The sequence below is a fragment of the Asparagus officinalis genome, chromosome 7, assembly GCF_001876935.1.
Source record: "Asparagus officinalis chromosome 7, Aspof.V1, whole genome shotgun sequence".
Taxonomy (NCBI): Eukaryota; Viridiplantae; Streptophyta; class Magnoliopsida; order Asparagales; family Asparagaceae; genus Asparagus; species Asparagus officinalis.
In genome coordinates, this window is record NC_033800.1 from 67,885,321 (window position 1) to 67,904,808 (window position 19,488).

At 34.4% G+C, this 19,488-nt stretch overlaps 1 protein-coding gene across 4 annotated transcripts; it reads left to right on the plus strand.

Annotated features, from left to right (window-relative positions):
- LOC109848422 lies at positions 1,126–18,394 on the plus strand. Of its 4 annotated transcripts, none has more exons than XM_020417898.1 (18): positions 1,126–1,169; positions 3,675–3,952; positions 4,071–4,146; positions 4,940–5,028; positions 5,916–6,078; positions 6,152–6,290; positions 8,527–8,620; positions 9,554–9,709; positions 11,008–11,108; positions 12,182–12,295; positions 13,309–13,529; positions 14,411–14,469; positions 14,544–14,729; positions 14,829–14,952; positions 15,070–15,155; positions 16,780–16,925; positions 17,015–17,182; positions 17,759–18,394. In XM_020417898.1, exons 2-18 carry the CDS (start codon positions 3,892–3,894, stop codon positions 18,053–18,055), a joined length of 2,280 nt encoding a protein of 759 aa, XP_020273487.1. In that variant the 5' UTR covers positions 1,126–1,169; positions 3,675–3,891; the 3' UTR covers positions 18,056–18,394. The 4 variants fall into 4 exon arrangements, with proteins under 4 accessions (XP_020273487.1, XP_020273488.1, XP_020273490.1 ...); XM_020417899.1 differs by having other exon boundaries at positions 15,100–15,155; XM_020417901.1 differs by lacking the exon at positions 3,675–3,952 and having other exon boundaries at positions 1,144–1,169; positions 4,929–5,028.

Consider the following 19,488-nt stretch of genomic DNA (forward strand, 5'->3'; position numbering starts at 1 on the left):
GAAAAGAGACAAAAGTGACAAAAGAGACAAAAGTGACAGAGTAGTGAAAGTTCTCACAGAGACCACAATGTTGGCGGTATTAACAAAGATAACGCAACTTCAAAGATGCCTAGTACTGTCAAAAACTGATAGATTTGCCATTTTAGCTCCCTTAAATATCACCAAGTGAAAACAATTTTTTTCGTCTTTGATATGACGTGGTTTAATCTTAACTTTGAGATTTTTTTGTTATATAGTTTTTTTTCCTATTCGTAAGTTGGTGTGCTTTTGATGAAGGAAAAATATTAAATTCTGTTGCGTATATTAGTTTATTCTGTTTCTACTGATGTGTATGGTCCTTGCTCTAGAAAATATCACTCTCCAAGTTTGATCTTTATTTGCAAAACATTTTTCAAAAGTTGGTTTTTTATTTTTAGTTTGATGAGGGAAGTTCCCCACAATCCTTCGGATTATGGGTATTAAACCCCGGCTGTGGCTAAGAGGCACCCTCCAACGCGTGACCTCGAGTATTCCCGGAAATTAAATTCATATGTGTGTTTGCTAGGAGAGTCAAACCCGTGATCTTGAAGTATTACTCATGGGTAGCTTACCAATTCGGCTTCAAAAAGTATACTTATAATTAACTTCTTGTTTCCTTACAAATTCGATTAGATGAGTAAATCCCCTGACAGCAACCTGCATGCAATGCAATTAGGGGTGCCAAACGGTTCGGATATATCCGAACCGATCCGCATCCGTATCCGAACGAATGCGGATATGATAGGCTAAATTTGAAACCGGGCGGATACGGTAACAGATACGGATATGGTTTTGGATTTTTTTTCGGATACGAATTCGGTAACGGATATGAGGGTTGCGGATACGGATATCCGCAATGTAATAATGATTCGGGTAATCGGGTCCTAATCTTATAGTTACAAACCCGCTAACCCAAAACCAAAACTAAAAAAAAAAACCTAGGCCCTCACCCTCAACCCTAGTTATCAATATAGAATTCAATTTTTTTTATCAAGATTTTGTTTATCAAGATTTTGCACATACATCAACTGTCCAGGGCACTTACTGTTGCGTTTATCAATATAGAGTTCAATTTTTTTGCTCAAAATCTTTATCTGCTTCATCTTAGGTATCCTTTGGAGCTGCGGAAGGAGAAATCTACTAAAGGCAAGGTACTATCTTGAAACATTTAATATAACCTCTGTTAAAAGTTAAAACTTTCAGGTATTAGGAAATGTTGTTATACCACTTTTCAAACAATGCTTCTCATGCTGAAATTTAGCTTATGGATTGGTTTTTGTTGCACAATACCCATCTTAGTCAGTGGAATGCGTATCTTTTTCTGTCAACTTCTAAACAGCCTTACTTACAAAAGAAAAAAAAATCACTGTTGAATATTTCTCACGGCCAAAATTTTTATGATGTGCACATTTACTAATATTCATCATGTAGTTGTCAAACAGCAGTGATCTTATATAGTTTACTATGATATTTCTAACCTATAAAGTTAGTTATCTGGCTTAATGATCATCATTCTTTAAAACAATTAAAAAATAGAAGTGGTTCTGCTGTGCAGACTTCAAAAGCTCAAGTTTATGTTACACATCTGTATGCGTGTTCTGTTACATTCTTTAAACTTGTTTATGGCTAGGGCTTCTCATATTCAGATGATTTGAGTACTAACATAGTTTGATTATTCACTTGTAATGATGTTTCTGAAATGTACGGCATTGAACCATTTAAGTTAGCTTTATGAATTGTCCTTGACAGGAGCTGCATTTCTTTCATGAAGTTTGCCTATGCTTTTGCCTTCAATTTTTAATTCATAGAACTTTGAAATTCTGGATATGATTGTTGTAGTTTGGTTACAATTCCTGACACTATTGTTTTAGTTGGGTTGTGCAACTGAAATTTGGATGAAGATTATATGTCTAATAAATTTGTGCTCAATTTTAGTTTTCAATTGATGGTTTTATATGAAGATTATATGTCTAATAGATTTATGTCGAATATCCGTTTATATCCGTGATCATATCCGATCCGATTCTCAAATATCCGAACCGTATCCGTTTCCGATAAATGCGGATATGGTTAAGGTTTTTTCTTACTGAGGGTGATCCGTATCCGTATCTGTATCCGTTTATAAAAAGCGGATATGGATATGGTAAACGTCATATCCGAACCGTATCCGCTCCGATAACACCCCTAAATGCAATTAGGATGTGCTCAACCGTTCAAAGAGGAGGGTAGGGTTTGTTTAGTAATTGCACTACCCCGCTTATAGTTTGGAACATCCAGCTCGCATGTGGGATATTATACAATTGATTGGTAGTGATTAGACTTCGAACTTTTTGCTAAAAACTTAAAAATGAATAAATAGATCGATATGTTTAAACTACATGTTTATTGTTGGTCTACCGTTACTTTATTCCCTTGTCGTTAGTCATGTTTCCATGATTTGATCGAAGATTCAACTCATCCTAAGGTTATTCTGACAAGATAACAACCTAAAATGGTTTATTTGTTTATTTATATATCTACACCCTCTAAATTAGAATTGTTTTAAAATCTCATTCTAAATCATAGTAATTGCTATTTTACTCCGTAAATTGAAGTTATCTTACAAGTTCCAAATTATAGTAATTCTAAGGAAATAAAATTGGAATATTGTGTTGAATAATTACATTTTCATGAATCACTAGATAGCCCTTGATTAAGTTAATTGAAATTTAAAAAAGTAATTAATTTAGTAATGTTAGAGTCTATTCATAGATGTTTTGATAGGTAAAAGACCGAGGAGGAGAGAAGAGGGAAGATGGCCATATAATATTCTGACAATAGTAAGGTCAAATATTCAAAATTTATTAATTTCATTATTACAGCCTTTTGTTTTTTTAAGCACTGTATTTTGAACTTATTTCCCTCTAAGTTTTAATGCATTTGATTTGATTATTGTATGCTTAAAATTAAAAATTATATCTACTCCTCTATACTTAAAGAAGAATGCAAGTTTTAATACATTTGATATAGAATTCATTAATCATTTATACTTAAAAAAGAATCCAAGTTTTAATATATTTTATTTAGAAATTATATCTATATTTAAAGAAATATCCAAATTTTCTGTAGCATAAACAATACTTCAAGTATAGAGGACATGTTTGGTTTATTGTTTATGCTACACTAATTTACTGTAGTATAAACAATGATTCTTGGGTTCTCCTTTAAGTATAGACTAGTGTGCACCTCGTGCAAAGCACGACCCCTTTTTTTAAGCACTATACATTTTGAATTTATATCTCTCTAAGTTTTAATGCATTTGATTTAATTATTGTATACTTAACATTAGAAATTATATCCACTCTTTTATACTTAAAGAAGGATGCAAGTTTTAATACATTTGATGTAGAATTTATATTTGCAAGTTTTAATACATTTGATGTAGAATTTATATTTGCAAGTTTTAATACATTTGATGTAGAATTTATATTTACTCCTTTATACTTAAAAAAATCTATGTTTTAATACATTTAATTTTGAAACCATATAATATATTTAAATCCAAATGTTAATACTGAAGCGTAAATAGTTCACATCATACTACAGTGTTTTTTTACTGTAGTATAAACAATTTTATTTACAGTTTATGCTTATTATGCAACATAAATTTACTGCAGTAATTCTTTGGATCGTCTTGAAGAGTAGATTCGACATCCATATAAGTTCGGATTCGGGTCGGATAAAAATTCCGATTTGGGTCTGCTCTATTAATCATAGACCCTGTAAACCCTTTCTCGTTCCTCAGCTCGCCCCCAAAAGATTCTCCTCAATTTCCGCCAAAATTAGGGTTTCACAAAGATAGAGTCTGAGCTAGAGTGCCTTCTATTCCAATCAATGGCGTATAGGTTGCGTCGGCTCAATGAAGTTTCTATGATTTCCCGCCATTTTCACTCAGGTAACTTACATTTTATGCGAATTTGTATGATCCCCCTTTTTTTATTATTTTTTTATTTTATAAATCATCTGTAGATATCTCTCTCATGCTTCAAGTTGACGTGAGTAATTAATATTAGGTGCTATATCAAGAAGGAAGATTTCTCCTTTGTTGACAAGGGAAAATGTCGAAGGATCCAAAGATAATCTTCGAAGGTAGCTTAAATTTATTTTTTGATGCCCAATTTGATGTTTATGTAGAATTGTTAGTACTCTATAGTCACTAATATTTCCCTTTAGCTCATTATATCATGGAGAGCATCATTTCATTAATAGGATTATAGGAGGAACAAGATCATAGGAAAAATATCAAACAACCGTAATTATACCAAGAAAAATGCAATTCTTCCAGAGGAAAACCATCAAATTTCATGCTTCAAATGGAGAGAAAAAAAATGTAATTCTGCTTTTGAGTAGTTTTTGAAAACACCTTGAGTTGTTAATTCAATGTCCACATGCTAAATTTGATAATACACTTTAGATTATAATCCAGCTGGATCGTAATCAACAAATTGATTATAACCCAGATGGATTATAATCCGCAGTTCTCAAATATGCTCTTATACTGACAAGAAGATAGTTGCTAACAATATGTTTCAAAAACTTTAATTTTCACTAGATGAAGTAGATATTTTTAAAGGAATAATATAATTTTTAACAAATTACCTCAAAGACAAACTTCTTTTATATTCAGTTTGTACAGGTGTAGAATCTAACGAGTTCTTGTCCTTTTTACCCTTTACTTTTGACTCCCCGAAATAATCATAAGTGCTTAGCATCTTAAATGAAAATTTTCATCATACATGTTGATATTGAGTTTAAGGTTTCTCTTCGCTTCTATACATCTATGTAAATTTTGTGCATTATGTCCCTGCTCCTTTGATAGAATATGACATTCTCATCTAGGTCATCTTTAAGCACTAACATACAAGTAACAGTTTCTGTTCAGATGTTCGAGCTTATCTGAAACAAACAATAATTCATTGGCACATGCAGACACCTTGGAGTTTATCAAATCTAGGCTCAGTGAGTTTGAAGGTAATATTTAACAGAAACTTCTTTTAAAAAACGGTTAAGTAATAACTTTTTGTTCCTTCTACGGCAGCTATATCTTTAGTCCTGTGAGGGTAATTTTGAGCATTTCAACTGAGCCAATTGTCATGTTACCCCTAAAAATTTAAGCCATATTTTCATCCGCGTCGCTTCTTATATCTATTGATTGATAGTATGTGAACATATTTATCTTTTTGGTCTTCTTTATCGAATTTTTAAGATCGTTTATTACTAAATGTTTGGTCATTTGGTACTTAAAAGTGTTTTATGCAGCTATTGACTGTCTAGTCCAACTGTCATCTAATTTGTACACATTTAGGCTTCATGATATTAATATCCTATTCCATGATGCTTACGTTCATAATGGAAAATTTGGATTCCAATTATTGTTTTTATAAAACTAATGTTTGAATCCGATAAATTTCAAAAGGGAGAAACCGATAAATTGTTAAATTTAAGGTGTTTTGATCGATGCACTCTTACAAAATAATTTTTTTTTTTGCTTGCCGGCAATTTATTGCAAGAAGGTAGAGCAATTCAGTGATGACTGACTGTTCTGTTTGATATGTTTTAGCCTTCTAGGACATGATTATATTCGGATGCCTGTGTCTCTTTCTTGATCATTTCCTAGATTTTTAAATTAACATTTTTTGAAAACATCTAGCTACATCTTGAGTTGCTGTTTTTGTTGTTTGATGCCAATTTGTTTTTTGTATGATGATTTTTTATTTATTTAAAGAATTCCATTTTGTTCTTTTTAATATCATTGTTTATTCACGTTAGGTGGTCATATCCATATGTTCTTATGAAACCACATCCCTGGGAGCGCAATTTATTCTTATCATTTGGACATCCACCTTTTGCAATTGCAGGACCAAATCATCGATGGCTGAATTATATGGACCAAAATGGTGTTCCAGTAAACAAAGACGGGATCCTTTTAGTTCTTATGAATGCATACATCGAGGATTCTGCTTTGAATAGCAATCGTAATTGTGCAGCCATGTTTGAGAAAGTAAAATTTCTTAAACAAAGGTTCGTCACCTTCAGTATTCATTATGCTTGTTGAATGTAGAATACTTGACATGCAATTAGCTTCTCATGACAGGTTTCCCAAGCTTAATGTTTTTGGACTTCAGTGTGGTAGTTCCATGAAATCTGTCGCCACACAAGCACAGATTGTCCGAACTCTCATGGAGGAATATATCACTTTTCCCGTCTTGATACTGGACAAGGATTTTTTGAAGGTAAGTTATAATTTTCTCAGTATGCTAGTATCTATGAAAGGCATAACCTGCTTCTTTGTATTAAAACCATATACGTGCATTTTCGTGTTACTGTGTTTACTTGTATGACTGTTTGTGCTAATTGCTTAGTTCACATTTGAAATTGTCTGGTCTTTCTCCATGAATACAATGAACCTCGGTTTAAAGTGTAGATGCGGTTATAATAATTCTGTGAGCTTGCTGTTGGTCTCTCTGTGTTTGTGAAATGGTGTGACCCAACAATAATGAGAAATGATTCCTTACTTTGATCTGTTGATCTCCGTGATTTAAAGGCTCATGGATATGACTTTGAGATCTGAAGGGGTTATTAAAGGTTGTTGCATGTTGTGGGAGGTTGTTGGTTTAATCATTATTGTTTTGAGTTGATTTTCTTGTTCAAACAACAAAATTTTCAGACTGCAGGGTTAAATCAGCATTATTTATAGTGTGGGTTTTAGTCTAAGAACTAAAGTTTTAAGACTGATATCAACAGGGATGAAAGTTGGTTTAGGATGAAGTCTTGTTTTTTTTTTTTGGGCTGGTTCAGATAAGATTTGATTCAGATTTGGGACTGAAGTTCATGAAGGGAATTGGATGAGTTTAGGAAGGTGGTCAGGTCTATGCGACAAAAGGAAAAGGGAAAACTAGGAGAGAAAAATATAGGAAGGTGTCATGACTTGTTTTGTATGGGGTTCAACCCCAGATTAGGTTTCAGATAGGGTAAGGATTTTACGTCCAAATCACAATTCATTGACGCATATGGGGAACAGGCGCAATTCTTGATGAAAGTGATGTTTTCAACTAAATAGTTATTTATCTCCCAAGCCAGCAAGGCTACAATCAAAAAACATATATTAGCTAAAAATATCAGTTGCATGTTGTTGCAAATCCTCAAAAATGGTACAAGGATGTGTAGTAATGGAATTAAGATATGCATGTTTAAATTTTATTATACTGTGTAATTAAGATATACATGTTTTCAACTCAATATTTATTTATCCCCCAAGCCAGCAAAGCACCAACTGTAGAAAGATGTTATCTAAAAAGATCAGTTGCATGTTGTTGCAAATCCTCACAAGTGGTACAAGGATGTGAAGGAATGGAATTAAGATATGGATGTTTAAATTTTAGTGTACTGTGTACTAGCGTTCCATTATCATAAATAAAATCTCCAAAATTAGTGAATGGTTAGTATTCAGATAAAGCTTCTATTTTTTTATTCCTGAAATATTGGGTGAAGGTCTAACGTACAATCTCTGATTTTAGAGAATGATGAAAGGAGAATTTTTTTCAAAATTTTAACAGTGGAGAAAGGAACCATAACTACCTGGGTCTTTCAAATATGAATTCTTTTTTATTCATTTTTAAACAACTTGAAACAAATTCTTTTTTAAGTTTAGGATTCTCAAGGAAAGAAGAAAACAATTTCAAAAAGCTTCAAAACAAAAAAACAAAACAGTTAATCAAAACGAATGTTACAATATGTGAAACACCTGCATGTGTTCTGCAGACACACACTGCATAGACCACATGCACAGTGCATATGCCACTTTATACAAACTTGCTTACATCTTGTTTTGTATGAGCTTCACGCTCTAGATCTGGCTTCACACTGAAGATGAATTTCACTCCAAATCACAGTCTAATCCATAGACGACTGGAGGAGGAAACAAAATCTTTCCAAAAATAATAATTTTGATTTAACAACTTGTCCTCTCCCAGTCTCCCTAGCCAGCAACCCTGCAATCTTTAAAATTACAAAATACTGTTTAGTTAAAAAATGACAATAAGGGATAAGGGATCCAGTAAAACCTAAAATTTCAAATAAAATAACTAATTACAGTAACTAATAATTAAATATAAAAATAACTAGTAAAGAACCTATTACTGGTAAGCAAATTCCATTTATTTTGTTGAGTTGCTGCCCTTCTTTGTCTCAATTATGGATGGAGAAAAGTTGATGGTGAGGTTCCATTACTGTTGTTCATGTTAAATTTTCCTCGTAAGTCTAGAAGTTTTGATTCTTTATATTTTATCCATCAGTCAAATATAATCTGGCTAGAGCACCTCTGTCAATCACCATTCTATAAAGAAAGCAAAACATCATGGTGTATTTAAAAAAAAAGTTATCTTAGCTATTGCATAACTTGTGATTTGAGTTTTCTCTTTAAATTGTATATAATTTTGGTTCTTTTCATTTTTTTTCAATTGTATTCAGATGACAAATGGTCCATCCTGCTTGTTATTTGAAGGCTCCACAAATCGTTTGCTTCATCATGAGCTGGGTGTAGAGCTCGAAGGTATTGTCAGAGGTAAGTCCTTTACTCTTCCTCATTGGAAGTCAGAGAAAACGTACATTTGTGATTGTCATAAAAGGTGTTAATCTTTTTATTTCTTGATGGGGAAAAAATTGGTTTTTGTTAGCATGCTGGTTTTTGCTTGTCCTTGGGCAGTTTTGGTTTTATCTCTACAGATGATTTTTTTAATACCCTGCTTAACTTTGTGATAACATTCTGAAATTCATAAACTTTCAGCGTAGAATTTTGACCCCAAAGCTGATATTGCAGTTTCTGTCTGAACTAGAAAGAGTTAGGCACTAAAAATGCATAAGTTATATTTTCCTGTCCTAATACTTTACACTAGATTCAATGTTAGGAAGTATTGATCTCCATAATACTCCCAATTTGTATATTTTTCCGTCAATCAAGATTGGAGATTGTATTCATAACATGAAACTTTTATTCAGCCTGAAATTGATATCAGAGGGATGTTTGCAAAACTCCATGCTAATAGGATTATGAAAATTGCATTCATAGTATGAAAACTTTTATTTCTACCTGGCGAAGTTCTCATTTTGTTCTCAACTTTTCACATTACTTTTTTAATTTTTAAATTATTAATATCATTTCATTGATTGCAGTTGCTTTATTTGTCTATTTAAATCACTCTTTAGCAAGCAAGATTATTCAAATAACTTTAAGATCTTAACAATGTTTCATTTAATAATTTACTTTTGAGGTAGTTTGCATGTTGTGTTCTTTTTGTGTCTGCTTATTGCTTTATGATATGTAATGCTATTATGTGATACGTCTTCAATGTCCCTTTGCTTGTTGCAAGTTAGTTGAAAACTCGTTATTGTGTAGTTCTTAGCCTTTGGCTGACGACAAGCAATCATGATCAGATGGTTTGGATTTGGAGATGTTTATTCCCATCCCTAATATTACTATCGACATATTTCTTTGCAGCAATTGAGGAACTTGATGTACCTCTAAGTGACGTTTCTCAAAAAGATGACACAGATTTATTTCATAATGCAAATGGTGATGTTATGAGACAACACGAAATTATGAAGGAACCATACGCTGCATCTGCTTTAAGAAATTTACTTCTATATTATCCTGGTACTCTTTCTCTTTCTTTTGTTAATGAGATAATTTTTTGCAGTTATTTAGACCACAAGTTTGTGTTTAATAAGTTATACATCATAATGATATTTCTGTTGCGATGTTAGAAGCAACTGAGCTTCTGGTTTCCCTATGTTAGCTAAGACCTGAATCTAGTTTGGTAACTAAGTAAGCTGTCATTTAAGATGTTGGAAGCAAGGGTCTTTGTTTTGACCGGTATGGATTATTCTGTTCATTTCAGCATAATTTTGGCAGGATTTATTTGGTATTATTTTGGCTGATTCACCAGAAAAAGTAAAATGAATCATTTCTTTCCTTCTTGTATATAGAGAACAAAATGTTTAACCTCAATTCTTAGTAATGCTAGTGTCTCTGCTTGCTTGTCTGATGTGTGTTTATGGTTGAGATTCAGAAACTGGTGGTGTATGGGTTCTTCTATATCAGTTCTGTTACCAAAATGTTTCTTTTGATTGTTCCCTTACCTTGGTGACTGGTTGACTGCTTTCCATTTAGTGTATGATTTTTACATTTAGTCAGAGGTTGCTTTCAAATTTGCTATAGACAGCTAACTATTTTACCTAGGTACTTGGTAATATGGAGTTGTACCTGTGCCGGACGTGCCGTACTCGTACCTGTACCCAATACTTCTTGGACACTCCTTAAATATATGCATATATTTATTCAGACTTGTGCTCAAATTTACAATGCATGTTTAACTTAAAACACTCGATATATATATATATCTAATATATATAATATATATATATATAATATATATATATATATTATATATATCGATACACTTCACATCCATGTTTTTGTAACTTGTTGGATGAGAGGTCAAGTTGCGTTTTAGCCTTTACGATTTAAAAGGGTCATTTACATATACAACTCAAAACTATGAATATATTCCATGAGTTTCAGCCGTGTCCCCCTACCCAACCTTCTACAACATGTCCCATACCCACATCTGTACCCTTTCCCGTGCAATTTAGGACAGCACTAATGGGAGCACATTATTGTTCTTTTGTTATGTGCTTCTGAAAACATTATTTTATGCACATGCATTCTATGTACTCTAAAGATGATTCACTTTTTGCGGAATCAAAAGTTTGCATTCAAAGTAAATTGTAAGTTTTGTAGCTTATACATGGAGCACAAATGTCTTAGTCGTAGATTCTTGCTTATCCAAAGTCCACACTATTCTATTGTGTTTAATTTTTTGTATAAAGATAACTACTAAAAATTGTTGAATCTCTTGGAACCATTATCATGTGAGTATCCATATTTTCCAGGATGTGTATCTGTAGATGAAGATGGAAACCGCCTATTCATCTCCGACAGTAACCATCACCGGATTATTATTACTGATGGCAAGGGGAAGGTTTTAGATTGTGTGAGTGTCAGCTTCTTTGTATCTTTTTGGATGGTTTTTCTGTATATAGGATATGTTGGCTTACATTTTTGGACTACCATGAATTTGGTATATTTTAAATGGACATACAGTAAAATTTACAGGAAGTGTTTGGCTATCCATATGTGAAAAGAAATGATGTGAGGTGACTACTTGAGTGGGCAATTTTCCTAGTAGATGACTGCTCATTTGTGGAACAATCAACAAAATATCAAAATCCTGTGCTTAATTTGTTGCACATTCTTCCATGACCAGATTTCCACCATTTCATGCCTTCATGAATATTACCATCATGAAAAAGATAAAATATTTTTAAAAAATAAGTTGATTTCATTTTCTTTGTTATGATTTTGAAAGAATAATTTATTTTATTTCATTTTCTAGGCTAACTTTCTCCTGTTATTTCCTTCTGCTTAGAGAGGAAACATGACCTGGACATAAATTGAAAGATCATTTTGAGACGAGGCTTGGATTCTAAAGGAAGCTTTCTTTTACTAGAAACTCTGATCAAAATGGTACTGACATTAGTTTGAAACGGCGGCCTATTATTGTGGTTGTAGTAAATCCAGTGAAAATTTTGACAATGTTGCATTTTTTTAGCAGCCTGTTACTGAGAACTAATGATTTATTAGATAGCTAGTACATGGTGAACTTGGAAAAATATGTTTCAGATATACTTAGATTTGATGTGACCTTGTCTAAGCATATGGAACATGTAAATATATTTCTTTATGTCAGTGTTTGAGAAGGGTGTCTTTTTTTCCCTTATGGCGCGTGTTGTGATCATTCATGTCAGTTCTGAAAGGTTGCTTTCTTGGTAATATCGGTAACATGGGTAGTAGGGTTCATGAGGGCCAGATCCTGGTGGAATTATAGATTTAATGGAAATAAATCTTATCAATTTGCGCTCTTCCATTCTGGTTGTGGTTGAATTCCGTGTTCCTGGGCCTTGAATTTTTCCTCACAGTTTTGCTTAGATAAGGATCCATGCATCAGATGGGATGAATTCACTACTAAATTGATTTGTTCGGCGTTAATTTAGATTTCTTTTGCAGATTGGTTCTTCTCCGGGGTTTGAAGATGGTGAATTTGAATCAGCCAAGTTATTCCGCCCTGCTGCATCTTTCTATGATAGTGATGAAGAGTGCCTATATTTCGTGGATTCTGAGGTATGTGGCACATTAGAGTTTAGTCCATATTCCTCGATAACCGAGCTAATTTGATTCTTCTGATAAAATTTGGGAAATCAGCAGAACTTCCCTGTTTAAGACCATGTAACTCTACTCAAAGGGTGTCTTTTATTAGCAATTCGGTTCAAAGGTAGTCACGTGCACTGCATATTATTTGCTCAAGTATTTTTTTCCTCTGAAATGTCATTAAGTTAATTATATCCAGCCGCATGCACAAGTTAGGGCTCTTTGGGACCTAACATGTTCAGGACGTTAGCTGCACAAGGTTACCAGGGTTTGATAGAATTCGTAATGGCCGCCTTTATAGCAGGTGTTAGATTGGGGATCTTTCAGATTGTGGACGTTACTAGCATAGACCATTAGAATGCAGGATGTCAGATGTTGTCCAAATTTATCTTTAACATAGGTTTCTCATATTAATGCAAGATTCTAAACATATGCTTTGTAGGATTACTTGTTGACCTTCAGATGTAATGCTTGAAAGCTTCTCTCTCTCTCTCTCTCTCTCTCTCTCTCTCTGTGTGTGTGTGTGTGTGTGTGTGTGCAGAGAAGGTATTCTGGTTTGTCACTATGCCATATAATGTTGGAAGTTAAGTAAATAGGAATTATGGGTTTTTATGCTTTGATCTTGACATGAATTTATTTTAACGCTTTTGGTGTACTTGACTTGATGTTTTATTGTATAACTGTTCAAAATCCTGATGTGACAAGTAGTATGAAACCTTGTGATGGCTACTTAGCCGATGCTTTAAAAATAATTATCCCATTTTTACTAGTTTTACGATTCATCTGACTCATTATTCCTAGTTTTTCCCCCTCTGACGTGGTACACAAACTTTCATGCTCATCTGTGTATTTTGGATCTATAGCATTATTGCCATGATTCTTGACACTTTTTTGTATGGAATGTTAACTTTTAATTATTTATATGTTCTGCAAATGTAGTTATTGACTTATTTGCTTATCCTGCTGATTTTCCCCCCAAATTGCAGAATAATGCAATCAGGAGAGCTGATATGGAGAGAAGAATGCTGGAGACAGTGTTCCCTGTATCTGTCTCTAGAACTACTGGTATATGGAGCTGGATCTTGGATAAACTTGGTTTAGCAAGAAAAGTTGATGATATCTCTGACGAATTCAATTTGGACTCGCTCAGCCTTCCATGGCACTTATTGAAGTCAGGGGAGAACGACCTAATTATTCTTAACCGAAGGTGATTGGGGTGATCTACTTTATTATCTGGAAGCTTTTACTTGTGTCTTTTACTTGGTCGTTTCTAGTCTTTTTCCTTCAATCTGTGAATATACATGTGGTTCATGCTGCTCTGCTTGGTGGTTATCATTTGTATTGCTTGCAGTCATTTTTTCTTGCTACAGTATAGCAACTGAATGTCTCTGTTTTAAAATACTGTTCTACAGTTATATGTAATCTTACTGTCAAAACAAATAGAAATAGACTACGAGAACAAAACAACCACCACCTTGCCAATGTCCTCTAGTTCTATCTTTTTGGATGGCTATGTGAGTCCCCCTTTTCTATTCTGCTTTGTGATGTTATCAAGAAACCAATTTGCCATCTGGTGAATGCTAGTTTATATTGTAAAGTATGTTTCTTGGTCATTTTCTGCTCTTACGCTCCCAGCCTTCTTTATAAAGAGATGAACAATATATAACTGCCATGCTAGTTTATTATTATTTTTCACTGAGAACACACAATGGCAGTGGAATTACATTTAACCTCATGCCACATCAGTTCAAAATTACCCCATGTCTTTGTGCTGGCTGGGTTTTACAATAACACAGCTTCAAGGATAAAAGGAGGTGCACGCCTGGACAGAATGTGCAAGAGATCTGACTCACGTTCTGCCTGAGAAATAGCAAGCTGCAGATTTTATCAGTGTTAACTTCCTTGCAGAAGGGGAAGAAATTCAAGAAAATAGCTTTATCTGCTATAACTCATCAGGCTTTCTGCATTTCAATTTACACGAGCTTTTCTCCCTTTCTGTATAATTTGAGTTGTCGTCTTTTCTGAGTTGAAATTAATAAAGGTTAAATTTTGTAACATGTCACATATCCGTTTTGACCAAATTTTCAGCTTCGAAATGTCATGGATCATGGACATGAATACCTGGGAGATCAAAAAGGTTACAAGAGGTTTGTGCTCAGCTGCTCTTTCTTTTTTTAGTTTCCGTCATATATTTGATTACAAAATATACTTATCCATGAAGGACTACAAAATATTCTGGAAAATTATGGGCATATGATAGAGGAAAAGGTCAACATGTTGGGAAATGATTCTGAAAGTTCATTATCACATCAACTTCAGAATAGTATTTCAGCAGAGGGTATCCCTTATGCTGGCTTGATGTCCTCAGTTGTGAAATTCCATGGCTGTACAATATTTTGTGATGCAGGTGTTCACTGGCTACTCTTTTGTGATTATCATAGTTTTCATCAGTTATAATCATTGTGTTATTAACACTGCACTATCTTTTGAACCCTTTTCTATGAAGCTGCTCACAGAGTACTAAAATGCCTTGACGAATCAAGGACTACCTTGGACATTCAGTTTTCAGACTTGAGAGTCCTTGGGCTACCATATTGGTTGGTTTGCCCTCTTGAGACAGTTTTTAACAGGTGAGGTGGCCCATTACCTTTTTTCAAAGTTAATGACACTTCGCGTGTCCTTTTGCTGCAGTATGGTTTTACAATCAGTGATATCAAATAATTAGTCACTCATGTTTGTATATGTAGTTGCATTGACATCTTTTTGCACTGTCCCAGTAAATATTTGCACAGACCTTGGAAGGAGCATCATCACCGCTTCACTGTACTTCCTGGTATATTAGGAAACTCTCATGTCCTCAGTAGTTGTGTTCTTCTGTTTGATTTTTTTAAATAATGATTTACTTAAAAAGAAAAGTTCAATTTTAGATATCAAGTATGTGTATAATTTCCTTGTCCTGTCATTAGTTTCAATGTGAATCCATAAATTATTTATTGGGTTAATTGTACTTAGACCCCTTGCTATGCGGGCGAGGGCAAAGTGCCCCACATCTGATGCAGCGCCTTTTCTGCCTCCCACACATACTGCCTTTGCGCAGAGTGCATGTAGTACATACCCTCATAAATTTTGTTTATTAACATTTCAATCGAGTCTTTATACTTGATAAATCATATCCCAAAAAGAAAAATAAATCCATTAAGCCTTTTTAGTAGTCTTCAATTTAGGACCATAACTAATCCTTTGCTTGGATAGCGGTCTTGATTTGACATATGATTTGAAAAATTATGAACTTCGCTATTATGTTGGGTGTTAGCATTAAAAGAAATTAAGATTTTATATTGTGATTTTGTAATAAGATATTATTTATCCTAACATTTTTCATGTGAATTTCTAAACATGTCCTTTCGTGCTTGATTATCTACCTTGAAAAATTATGTGTGCGGTGTGTGCGTCGCATCACTCGGGCGCGTGCATTGCGTTGTGCCTTGCGCATGTGCGCGTATAGATACTTTGTGCCCTACATTGCGCCACGCGCATTGACAACACTGCTTCTATAATTATGTTAAATACAAATGAATAGTGCATAATTTCCAAAATTACCTCTATTAATTAATACCCAACAACCATGGGTTCAATTAATTCCCACAATTAAACCTTCAACCCCCAAATCTCACTCGTTTTGTTTTCTTTTTCTTTTTCTTTTTTTAAATCAAGAGCCCTAGCTTTCTTTTGATAAAGAAATTTCTCTTGATTTTGAAGAACTTGTCGATGACCGATTGAGGAGGAAAGTTTGGTGAGAGGTTGAGATGATGTGAGATTCGATGTGGCCAGCATAGGTGGAAGGGGATGCACCAAAAACTTCTGCTCCTCCAGCAAACTGAGGTTGAGGGGAACAGGGGGAGTTAGAGGATTTAAGGATGGAGATAGAAAGGAGAGGTTATTGATAATGGGAGAAGAGGATGGCAGTGGTGTTCCTGATCAAGGAGCTGTTTTCCCTCCTTTGTATAAAGAGAAGAAGAAGAAGAAATTGGGAACCAATGATTGTTGTATGGGTTTTGAGGGTTATTTTTTTTCAATTAGAAACATATCAAGATCTAATTAACTAATGAAGGGCATATTAGTCATGAGTTGTAAAATCTAATTTTGGGCGAATATATAAAGTAAATTCCCTAACATAATAAGTGAGGGGTAGAAAAATGCGATGTATAAGATTTGGGTGCTACTTTTGCAAATATGGAAGATTTGAGATGTATATATGCAACACCCCCCCTTTTTTTGTCTCTTTTAATTTCATCGATGGATAATATCTACTGAAATTTCAGCGCAGGCGTAAAATGTGTCCTATTAAAATTATAATAAATGTTTGAGCCCCCCCCCACCAACCACCCCCCCCCCCCCCAAAAAAAAAAAAAAAAAAACAAAGCCCTTCTCGTTGGACATCTACTTTCATCACCCAGGGAGATGTGATATACGAGTTAAAGTGGATTTGCCAAAGGGTATTGAACTTGTAGCACCACTTGAAGAGGAATGTATCTGGCGGCAAGTAAGAGGATCTGCTGTCGATTTGTCAGGTTCAGAGGAAGTGGAAACAAATAAAGATAAGGTGCATCCACCTTGTCTTAGCCTTTTCTTTTCATAACATGAACCTCTTTTGTCTCGTCTCTGCTGATGCTTTATGGTGGCCTTTTCAAGGTGGGTGTTGCCCAACAGTGGTTCGACGAGCTGGATAACCTTGCATTTTCAAAGTCAGTCAACGAGTCTGAATCTCAACTCGAAGATCAGTTCATAGATCAAAGATCTCAAGATATGCACAAAGTGCATTTTTCTTGTGAGGTTAATCTCAGTCCTGGAACTGGTGAGGTATGTCAATCTTATATTTCTGTTTCATTAGGCACTTCAAAGTTAAAAGGATGCACATTCTTTTGGGCTGTAGGAATAGTCTTCAAAATTAAAGGGGATATTGTGGATAGATCCCCAATCTATAGCCAAATCGAACTTACTACTGCTGTAGTTCTGTTGTTGCAGATAGCCCCCCTGAGTGAATCTACTTTTGCAAATAAACCCCCCTAAAAAGTTTTTTTTTAAATCACTCAGTATCTATCAACAAAAATACAACTACTGGGGTAGCAAGTTAATTTTGGTGATAGTACACTAACCCAAATTAAAAACCCCCAGAATGAAAATCTAATGTTGCTAATAGACCCCATGAAAATGTTTTTAAAGAAATCACTCAGGGGATCTATCTACAAAAATACAAGTACAGGGGTAGTAAGTTAAATTTGATGGTAGTGCAGGGGGCTATACAAAATTAACCCAAATTAAAACCATGTAATTCTTAAATTCATGATTATCCAAAAGTAGCATAACTGATGTGAGAGGCACATCAGCGACGGTACTTAGAAACTTTGATTTGTTGAACTATATGATTCATCTCAGGTGGTTGTTTCTGCGGTGCTTTATCTGAAGCTACATAAACAAGAAGGTTCCAGAGATACGACGTTAGAAGCAACGAAGATTTTGAACGTACAGGAGGAGCCCAGTCAGAGAAATAATAATGACGATGCTTGCCTTAGTCTGCTTTTAGAAACAGGTAGAGATTTACAAGATTTCATCTTCATGAGACCTTTGCACCTTAGAATAAGGCTTGACTGCCTTGATCACCCTAAGGCCGCTACCCAGAAAGAGATAATCTCGACTGACACGACGTTAGAGGTAAATGTTTCTTTAGATTGAGAAATTTACACATTATTTATTGAAATAGTCATCTGTGCTCTTACTTCCAATCAAATGATGGAAAGTTCTTTCATGATATAGCATTGGGATGTGATATTGAGAGAGATTCTTTGACCCAGGTTGTTTTCTGAAAAAATTGTATGATGTATTATGTACTTCGTTTGTAGTTTATGTAGATGTTGATTCTTTAGAGCTTGTTGTACTTTTATTATTATTTTTTTCCTATTGGCGAGCTCTGCCAGAGTTTACATGATCATTTGTGTTTTGTTGTAGCCTGTTGGTTGCAAATTGAAACATTTTTGTTGGGGCTTGAATTCAAAGGAAGTTCCCAGTTTTGAACTGCAACATCAGTAACGCCTACTCATGACTGAGAATTTTCTTCGAGTCATTATTCTGCTCTTGCAACAGTTGATGTTTGTTACGTGTATTAGAATTATATTTCTAAAAGATATGCGAGGAATATTTGGAGTCTGATCTTTGATGATACATTTTAGTTAAGAATGGTAACGGATGATGGTTATCCGTGTATAATTTGGCGTTGACTTGGTAGGTTGTTTGCTTTTCAATTATTTGTACGAGTATATGATTTGAGTACATGATCATCATTGCGTTATGACAGTTGCAGGTTATTTGAACCAAGGTCTAGTGCTGTCTTATGAACGAGACCACATGCAACCACCTTAAAAGTTCGGCAGCCTTCACCTCAGGGTGTGGGCACGCATGTGGTTTGTTTTGTGATGAGTTGTTGATGCTTGGGACCATCTCATTTTTCACCCTAAATATCTTAATAAAGCTTTCATTGCGAATGGAAGTCTAAAATGGGTATCGGATCAGCCCCATTTCTTATAGCATACAAAGTTTTAATACATTTGGGCCCGAGCTCGGTTTGAATTAGGGTCCCGAGATTCATATCACAGTTGCAGGTAACCGTGAGCATTTTGGAGTAACTGAAGTTGATTGGTTTTTTTGCAGTAATTGCTAAGTGCAGTTGCAGCTCGTAATAACAATCCGGAGTCCAACATAGTCGTAGATTATGTTATATACTAATGCAAGCATGCATGGTTTTAAAACACCTGGCGCCGACTTTTAGACCCGACGTATTTGATGCTGGATGATCTTTAGGTATTTAGATTATATTATATACTAAAGCAAGCATTTTGGGTCTATTGCAATTGCAAGGTTGTAGGATATAGTTTCCATGTGACGGGGGCATTTTGGGTCAATTACAGTAGGACTCTACTCTAGTCGCGTTTGTAAACATTTCTTCCTTGTATAATTTTAAACATTTCTTCCTCAAAACAAACAGTTCCAACGATAACCATAACAATAAGTACAAATTATTATGAAAATTTAAAAGCCAACAAAACAACTGCAATGAAAACTACACACGACAATGATTGTGATTTGTGAGGCGCTTACGTTGCAGTTATGGT

Excerpts from the sequence above, each read along its gene's own strand:
- LOC109848422 (XM_020417898.1), top strand. The coding sequence starts at position 3,892 with ATGGCGTATAGGTTGCGTCGGCTCAATGAAGTTTCTATGATTTCCCGC. Across the intron at positions 8,621-9,553 it reads GCTCGAAGGTATTGTCAGAG|CAATTGAGGAACTTGATGTA; the intron begins GTAAGTCCTTTA and ends ATTTCTTTGCAG. Across the intron at positions 17,183-17,758 it reads TCAGTCCTGGAACTGGTGAG|GTGGTTGTTTCTGCGGTGCT; the intron begins GTATGTCAATCT and ends GATTCATCTCAG.